Source organism: Oryx dammah, unplaced genomic scaffold (genome assembly GCF_014754425.2).
Source record: "Oryx dammah isolate SB20612 unplaced genomic scaffold, SCBI_Odam_1.1 HiC_scaffold_9, whole genome shotgun sequence".
In the NCBI taxonomy this organism is placed as follows: domain Eukaryota; kingdom Metazoa; phylum Chordata; class Mammalia; order Artiodactyla; family Bovidae; genus Oryx; species Oryx dammah.
Window position 1 is genome coordinate 48437173 of NW_024070193.1, and position 9552 is coordinate 48446724.

The window sequence follows — 9552 nt, forward strand, 5'->3', positions numbered from 1 at the left end:
GGGGGGATTTCCCTGGTGGCTCAGTGGTAGAGAATCTGCCTGCCGATGCAGGAGACAAGGGTTCAGTCCCTGATCCAGGAACATCTCACATGCCATGGAGCAATTAAGCGGGCGCACCACAACTACTCAGCCTGCGCTCTGGAGCCTGGAAGCCACTACTGTAGCCCGTGCCCCCCCCGAGCCCTGCTCCGTGAGAAACCACTGCACCCAGAGAGGAGCCCCTGCACTCGGCAACCAGAGAAACCCCGAGCAGCAACCGAGACTCGGCGCAGCCAAAACTAAAACCAACAATTAAAAAAAACAAGGGTCTAGGACCATTCTCCAAAACACCGGCCTTTCTCCAGAGCCCATCATTCCTGAAGGACACTGGCAAGAGAGCTTATAGATAAAAGGTCAAGGATTATACACAAATATTATTTTTGCTCCTTTGTGTAATCCCACTAAAACCACAGCAAAGAAAAGGTTTTTAATACACCCATAAAGACAAAAGGAACAGCAAAGAACCACAGAAGTAAAGTTCTGAAGCCGGAAAGCAAATACATGAGTGGCCAACGGCCACATGGACTCCTAAACTGGCTGCAGAGAAAGCTGAGAAGCAACATGATTTCTACCACTAATATCTTCATCCCACTTTAGAGTTTGTCTTCTTCTGGCTCCCTCTCTACTCTATATCTTTGGGGTCCCAAACCAAAAAGAAGGGCTCACTATACTCACCCTCTGTTTCAAATTCCAATTCCTGTCTTCCTCACCCCGCAAGGGTGTCAAGCGCAAGGCTCGGCCTCTCAGTCGCCCACGTGCAACTGAAAACAGACTCAGATGTAAAAGTCACCACCCAGGGCCTCTGCAGTCACACAGATCCTGGCCGGGTAGGTATTCCCTATATTCTCAGCTGTACAATGCTTTCAACCGGAGGTATTTTCTCCGTTTGTCCATCTTTTCCAGGTGCCTTCAGAAAGAGGGTTGGTCCTGATCATCAAAAGAGGGAATCTCCGTATCTACTTTGACCCAGTTTTTAAATATATTTTCAGGACTATATATAATAGCTCAAGAGGATACCTCCACACACACACAGCAACTGAGATCACCAGTGCAGATAAGACTGCCCATAGAAAGTGTTAATCAAGAACACTGACCCCAAAGCAGAGTCCTAAAGAAAGTTAACTTCCCTTCCAAAGGGTAAGTCAAAGGGAAAACAATCCCCTTTCAACCAACTCCATTATTTTACTCTTGTGAACTGCACTGCATCTCCTTGCCCTCAAATTCGTAACCGGCAGTATGACTGTACTAGGAAATAAGGTCCCTGAAGAGGTAATTAAGGTCAGTCAAGGCCACATGGGTGGGGCTCTGACAGGACTGCTGTCCTTCTAAGAGGAGGGAGACACGCCCAGAGAGAAGTCTGTGTGAGGGCAAGCAAGAAGGCAGCTCTCCGCATGCCAAGGAGCAAGGGCTCACCAGGAACCAATCCTGACAAAATCTCGGTCTTGGACTTCAAGCCGCTAGAGCAGTGAAAATTAATTTCTGTTACTGAAGCCCCCGAGTCTGTGGCATTCTGCAGCCTAAGCAGATTACTACCCAGACAGCGCCCGTCACCTGTGCAATGTGGGAAAGCTGCCTGGGATGTCACTCACGCTAGAAACAGTACCCACTGCCACCCAGCTCCACAAACAGGGCCTGACAAGCGGGCTCACACAAGGAATCCCAGGAAAACAGCAGTGAGAACAGAGCGCGTGGTGAGGAAGGAACTGGGAAAGCAGGGGCTTTGGAGAACAAGCCGTCTCAACCTGCCCTCTTCAATTCTTCAGCCAGTCAGGGCAGAAGCAGGTGCCAGGGAAGAAGCCACACGCCCACCCAGGAACTGAAGCGCATGCAGCCCCTTCTGCTGGGAAAAGCCTCTCCCCAGACTCCAGGCCATTCTTCTACAAGTTTCTCCCATCCTCCCTACCTCCACTATCGCCACACAAGACACCAGCATCCTGCCACGCCCAGAGCGTGTCCAACGCACTGGCTGCCCCAGTGAAGCCTGCCCCCCACAACCTTCAGCAAGAGCCTCAGCCCCTCCGGGGGTGGAGGCAGCGTGGAGCCTGACTGGTGAGCACACACAGACGCACACGTGCACATCCACCCCGAACCCGGACGCATCCTGGTCGGTCCACTGCCACCTCCCTCCGTCGGCACAGAGACTCAGACGCGGGAAGCAGCCTCTCTGGAGCTCCTCAGACAGCAGGTCAGCAGAAGTGGGCATCCTTCCTGTCTGGACACCCTTTGTGAGGTGGGCGATTTCCAAGCTCTGTAACCTACCATTATACAGGGACACAAACACATACACACCATCACAACGCAGTATAACCGTGCGTAATCGTTTCTCGATATCTATATTAAAATTCAAAGCATACATGCCCTGTGACTCCGAACTCTCTCTTCTTGTCATCAATCCTTAGCAAACAACCTGCATAAACCGAGCAATCAGAAAGTCCATCAATAGGAGACCAGACAAAACGCAGCCTATCTCCAAACTCTGAAATTTCACACTATAAAAGACTGAGGTAGATCCATATACACTGAAAAAGAATGCCAGAACAAGTCTCTGAGCTTAAAAAGCCATGACGGGGACTGCCCTGGTGGTCCAGTGGTTAAGACTCCATGCAGGGGACACAGATTCAATCCCTGGCCAGGGGAACTAAGATCCTGCATGCCATGCGACAGGGGGGGAAAAAAACACACACAACACCAAAACCATGTCATGTGACGAGGTGGATGCAAGTTGTGAAACACGGTGAGCAAAAGACGAGGACACAAAACAGTTCATCCTGCAAGATCACATCCCTTTAAAGCACAATGACACCTTCCCTTGTGGCTCAGCTGGTAAGAATCCTCCTGCAACGCAAGAGACCTGGGTTCGATCCCTGGGTTGGAAAGATCCCCCAGAGAAGGGAAAGGCTACCCACTCCAGCATTCTGGCCTGGAGAATTCCATGGACTGCATATAGTCCATGGGGGGGCAAAGAGTCGGACACGACTGAGTGATTTTCACTTCACTACACTTCAAAGCACAATGTCAGGCTAAACTAACATATGCTATTAAAAAAAGGCAGTGGTTACCCTCCAGGGTTTAGGGGTCAAGACTGGAATGGAGAAAGAGAGGGTTCAGTGGGGAAGGGGTGAGCATCTCCATCTGGATGCTGATGACATCAGCATATTCAGTTTGTGAAAATTCCTCAAGTTTTCACTTATGGTAATTACACTATCCTATACATAATTTATACTTCAGTTAATGTTTGGAAAAGAGTAATACCATTTTAGGTTAAAAAGAAAAAAACAGCTTTCTGTCTTTCTCTAAGTCTAATACTTCTATAGATACACAGGTCAAACTGCACCAACCGGAGAAGGCTCATTTCTGGAGGAGGATTCAGAAGGCAGACAGAGCTGGCAAAAGAGACCATGGGTTCTCCTGTAATATCTAAATTTCTGCAACTAAATCCATATGTGTTACTTATAAAACTAAAAATTAACAAAAATTTTAAATGGGACAAGAAGTTACGGCCAAAGTGACTATTACTATCAACTACACTGCGGGTGGCCCACCAGGAGACCCCAGGATGAGCGGAGGTTTGGGAGGGGCTTTTCAGGGAGGGGAGACAGGACCGCACTGGGCCAGCTCGCCTCCCCCACGGAGTCCGGCAGGACTCACCCGCAAGTCGGGGTGGGGGCTTCACAGGAGGCACCAGCCACGTGGGAAGGGAAACCAGAATTCACCTGACTCCTCTACCCCTCTATTTTCTAGGCTCCAGAGTAGATGAACCCCGATTCCCTTCTGCCCTCAGGGCACCAAGGGCTCTCCTCTAACCCCTGCTCTCTAGTGGTAAAGAATCTGTCTGCCAAGGCAGGAAACATAAGAGATGTGAGTTCAATCCCTGGGTCAGGAAGATCCCCTAGAAGAGGGCCCAGCAACCCACTCAATATTCCTGCCTGGAGAATTCCATGCACAAGAGCCTGGCAGGTTACAGTCCGTAGGGTCAGAGAGAGTCAGACGTGACTGCAGCAACTAAGCAGGCAGGCAGGCACACACTCCCACCCAAGCCAGCAGTTCCAAGGGGGGCTCTGGTCTGCCTGGCCTGTGAGGCCCTGAAGGGAATGTCAAACTTGTACAGGAGGGTAATTCTCAAACAGAATACAGTAATGATTTCTTAACCCAGGGTTGCCAGTCCAAGACTCTGAGAACTCACGCATGCTTTCCAAGTCAATGAGGGGAAAGGGGGAAGGAGGGCTGTCAGTGATACTGGACGTTAAAAGGCATTGTCCTCATACCTGCAAACACTGTGCTCCATTATACAGGCCAGGAGGAGAGAACATCCTGGCATCAACACTCAAGAGCAGCCACTTCCAAGTCAGCCTCCCGTTTTCATTGGTGCTTGTCTAGGAGGCAAGCAGCGGCCCCTCCCTCTCCTCGGATGGACAGACAACAGCTGGTCTGGTCACATCTTCCCTGAAACGCTGGGCCACCAGCCCCAGGAAGCAGTCTCCTCCATCCTCCAGCCAAGTGCTTGGGTTTCCAAGCAGCCTTCCTTTTCCTTCTCCAGAACTAATTTTAGCCTCCTTGGTTGTCAGAATGGAACTGAAATAGTCGGCAGAGGAACGTTTGCAAACAAGAATATGCACTCACCTCACAAAACGCCTCAGCTCCAGCCCAGAAAATGGCCAGAGAGAAGTCATCCCAGTGAGTGGCAGGCCAGACCCCCAGAAGCCACCCCCGCCCCAACCCAGGGAGGAGGAGGACTCACATCCGCCCACTGGGGCAGCAACCTTCCTTTCCCACACCCACTCCCAGCGATCACGTGCCCGTGACTGAAAACACTCTGCTAGGGCCGCCAGTCCCTGAGAGAGTTTGAAAAAGACACATGTATGTGCACAGCTAGACAGGGAGAACCAGGGCAAGGCATGGGGCTGTCCAAATGCAGAAAGCCAAGGCCAATCCTGGGCCAGGGGAGGCCCGATAAACTCCCGAACAATCTCAGCCTGCGTTACCAGTCGGCTTCCAGCACCTACCATACTCTCAGACAGAGCACTGAGAAACTTCCCCATCAGACTCAGAAGAGGCCAGCGGCCTCTCCTCTCCCCCATCCCCAGCCAACAACTGAGGCGTCCAGGGGCAGGACCGCAAAGACCAAGCGCCTCTGGGGTTGGGATGGCAGGCCGCAGTTTGGTGGAGAAAGGCCCAACAAGGGGGAGGTGTTTCTGGAACAAAGAACAGGTGACAGAATGGAAGGAAAGAGAAAAAAGATAAAGAATCCTGAGATGGCAACAAAGTCCCCTTTGGGAAGACCCAAAAGATAGAAGCAGAAAGTCTTAACACCAACAAAATAAATAAATACAAACAAACAAAATAAAAACCTTTAAGCACTTCACACACCACAGAGCAGCGACAGGGAGTACTTGGAAACTGAAGCTTTGGGGACTGCTTCCTCCCACTCTGTAATAGTGCTCAGTTCAGCAAGATGTATTTTGCTGATCTCAAGATCAGAGAGGAGATCCCCCGCAGAAGGCTCCGGAGTCGAGCCGCGAGTAGATTGGGGGAGGAGTGGAGGAAGAACAGGGAGCTGCCAGTCTGCCAAGAACAACCAACAGGCGCCGGAAGAGATCAACCCCCAGGTCGGGGCCGTGGTGCCGGCGCCCATCTGGTCTCCAGCCTCCAGCCGCGCTGCCCACCACACCTCCCCGGCCCGGGAGGAGCTGCGCAGTCGCCCCATACCTTTGGGGAGAGGCGGCGCCCCCGCCCCGGTGTCCACGGCCTCGGAGCCCCAGGCCCAGGGCGGCGGCGGCTCCCCAGGGTGCTCAGCGGCCGGCCCGCCCGCAGGGCTCGCGGGCAAGGGCATGGCCGGTGCTCCGCTGGGCCCGCGTCGGCTGCCAGGTGCGCGCACAGGGACACCGAGCCCCCAGCCCGGGCGGGCGAAGCAAGATGCGAACCTGGCGGTGCACTCAGAGTGGTGGGCGGGGGCGGCAGGCAGGCGGTCCGCCCCCCGCAATCGCCGCCTCCCTGAAACCTGAACCACTTCTGGGAAAACTCAAGGACGCCAGGATTCTCTCCACGGTGGCCAGCGGCACTCCTGAAGCACAAACCCTGACGCTGAAGCAGGAATCTCCCAGACTTTTAGAATCCAACCTTCTGCCCTGAATCTTATGAGCAAAGTGTAAGTGTGAGTGTGTGAGTGTGTGTGTGAGAGAGAGGGAGTGTGTGTGTGTGTGTGTGCACGCGCCCCTGGGGGGGAAGAAGTAAGGGGGATGGTATTAGCCATTAACCCTATCTCCCACAACTCTGTCCCTTTAAAATCATGAGAACATTCCAGATCAGGTTCTCAATCAGGTGATTTATGCCCTCTCCACTCCAAGCATTTTTGGTTTTCCGGATTACAAGTGCTATTAGCATTTTGTGGGTAGAGGCCACGGGATACTGCAAACCATCCTACAATGAACAAGACACCCCCGCCTTCCCACCTATACAAACACCAAAGAATCATGGGATCCAAATTGTTAACAGTGTCAAGGCTGAGCCAGCCAGGACCCTGCCTGAGGGCTGTCTGTCCAGTGTCATTCTCAAAAGAAGGATCCAGATCAGTTACCGCCTACCTAGGTCCCCAGATCCCAGTATCTGGTAAAGGGCCAGTATTTACAAGTTGATCTGGTTCTCACTTGCACTACCCTAAGTTCCCAGGTAGGAGGCTGAATGCACAGGCACTCAAGGGAGGGCTTCCTGAAGGAAGGGGTGGGGTTGGGGGATGCAGGGAGGAAACCAGGGCTGTCAGGTGGACAGTGGGCAGGGTCACACACAGCAGAAGCAAAGAAGCCATGCGCAGTGGCTAGAACAGGTAGGTGGAACCCACCCGGTGCAGCACACCCGTCAAGGACAGCTCGTTGTCCCCTGAAACAATGGGCAGGGAGCCAGGCCTTCACGAAATCCCACCCAGGGGGCCACAGTTACCTGGTATCGGTGCAAACAGTGAGTGTGCACCAAGTATGCACTCACTCTCACACGCACTCTCTATTTGCATTTTCCTGGGGGAAAGATCCACAGCTCTCATAGGATCCTCAGAGTCTATGATGGGCACACTTCACTGGGTTCCCTAGAAAGGAGGTTCCTTAGGCAAAGTGCCAGGAGAAGTCCAGGTGCTACCTGGGGGAATCGGGATGACCAGAAAGACCCTGTAGAGTAGTGGGTTGCCATCAGGGCCTCGTGTGGTTTCACCCAGATGGACAGCCTGGGAGGCTGGGTGAGTGTCTCACATCATCTACCTTGGAAGCATCTCTAAGAGCTGAGGGGAGTGCCCGCTCCTCCCCAAGGAGCATCCCAGCCAGCCAGCCAGCCAGGGCAGAGCCTGGAGTGCTTAGCAGGTACAAGGACACAGACACCCTTCCCCGGGAAAGGGTACCTGGGGCCCGTGACTCTCTGGTCTGTGTCCCTGAGAGCTACCACTACACTGGGCCTGAGAGTCACTTCACTCATTGCATATAAACGTCCCCCTGCGGAAATGGGGCACATCTTTGGGTGGGAGAGTAGCTGTCTATGAGGACAGCAGGGAGCAGTCAGGGCTTGCACTTTCTGATGGGACAGACAGAAATCTGGTCCTCCTCCCCAGCCAGGGGCCCCTGACATTTCACTCAGCAGACTCTCCAACCCACAGGCCCTGGTCTGAAGCCCAAATACACAGACAGAGGTCAGGATTCTTAGGGGATACACAGATGTGTGTCTGGGATATCCTCTGCAAGGCAAGAGCCAATGACTTGTTTGCCAAGAACACTCGGCCAGGCATGGATCACAGAAGACTTGCAAAACTCACTAATGCTGATCTGGTATCAAGCACTGTACACCATGACTGCAGCATCCATTCTGCCTTTTCGAATAGACCTGCAGCGTCTAATATGGTAGCCACTAGCAAAATGAGGCTACTGAGCATATAAAATGTACAGTCTGAACTGAGACATTCTGTAAGTATAAAATACGCCGTGCATTTTGACAACAGTAAAGAGTGTAAAATGTCTGTTTTAATACTGACTACAACTTGAAATGACTGTGTTATATACATTAGGTTAAATAAAATATACCATTAAAGTTAATTTGCCCTTATTATGGGGCTGAATGTGTCCCCTCAAAATTCTCAGGTTGAAACTCTAATGCCCAATGTGATGGGATTTGGAGATGGGGTCTCTGCAAAACGTTAGAGGTTCATGAGGGTGGAGCCCCCTTGATGGGGTTAGTGAAAGCAAAAAAAAATCACAGTGCCCCCAGTATCCCCACCTGAAGCACCAGGTAAGGCCATGTGAGGGTGCAGTGAGAACACAGATCTGTAAGCCAGCAAGACAGCCCTCACCAAAACCCGACCATGCCGGCATACTGGCCTCAGACTCCCATCCTCCAGACTGTGAGAAAAGAGTTAGGTCACACAGCCTGTGGCATTTTGTATAGCGCCCTGAGGAGGCTAAGACACACCTGTTTCTTTTTCCTTTTGTTAACAAAACTACCAGAAAAGTTTAAAGTCTTCTATGTGGTTCCCTCTATATTTCTGTTTGACAGTGCCATCCTAGACCTTCCTTCTACAAGGAGGTGGGAGTACTTCTAAAGAGCAAGCCCGGGGTTTGAAGGAAGCACACCCAGGAGGATGGAGGAACAGGAGGACCAGCTCTGCCCCCACCGGGGTCTGTTGAGGCTCCTCCCATAGTTCCTCACAAGTCAGGCAGTGGCCACCAGAGGACTGGCTGATGGGACCACAAGAAACACACAGTGACTCCCACCTTCCTACAATAAAGAATCCGTCTGCAATGCAGGAGACCTGGGTTCGATCCCTGGGTTGAGAAGATCCCCTGGAGGAGGGCATGGCAACCCACTCTAGTATTCTTGCCTGGAGAGCCCCCATGGACAGAGGAGCTTAGCCGGCTCAGGTCTAAGCACACACACACAAGCACTGCCCAAGCCAGGGAAGAGCATGGCAATCCCAGGGACCCAATCCCACCCTGCCTCACCTAATCAGGTGGGGACCTGAGACTGGTCAGGACAGAAGAATTAATTAGGGAAGAGGCCGGCTCTGAACACCTGGTCTTGGAAGAGCCCAGCACTGTCCAGGAGGGATCCAGAGACAGCCACGTGAGCTGCTGCTTGCCTAGTAAAGTAGGCTAACTGCAGCCCTTCCCTCTAGAGGCCAGTGTCTTCCTTCACTTCAGAGATCTCACTTGGGAGAAAAGCATCGCAAAGCAAAACTTCAAAGGCAGAGAAAGGAACAGGTTCAACACCACGAACACTTCGCTTCTGTGACACAAGAAATGGCTCCAAGAGGTCCATGACTCCCTTCCATGTTGTGCCCAGGTACCAATAAGGGGCCGCTTCCCAGGTGGCTAGTGGCGAAGAATGCGCCTGCCAATGCCAGAGATCCAGGCTGGCTCCCTGGGTCGGGAAGATCCCCTGGAGGAGGAAACGGCAACCCACTCCCGTATTCTTGCCTGAACAATCCCATGGACACAGAAGAGCTTGGCGGGCCACAGTTCATGGGGTCGCAAACAGTCGGACCTG

The 9552-nt window shown here is 52.5% G+C and overlaps 1 protein-coding gene across 1 annotated transcript in view; it reads right to left on the bottom strand.

The window, feature by feature from the left end:
• ACVR2B (activin A receptor type 2B) overlaps positions 1–5869 on the bottom strand; it is a 32011-nt gene extending 26142 nt beyond the window's left edge. The window contains exon 1 of the mRNA XM_040245963.1: positions 5746–5869. Coding sequence (XP_040101897.1) covers positions 5746–5869 — 124 coding nt within the window. The remainder of the gene's footprint in view (positions 1–5745) is intronic.
• Positions 5870–9552: the final 3683 nt, after the last annotated feature.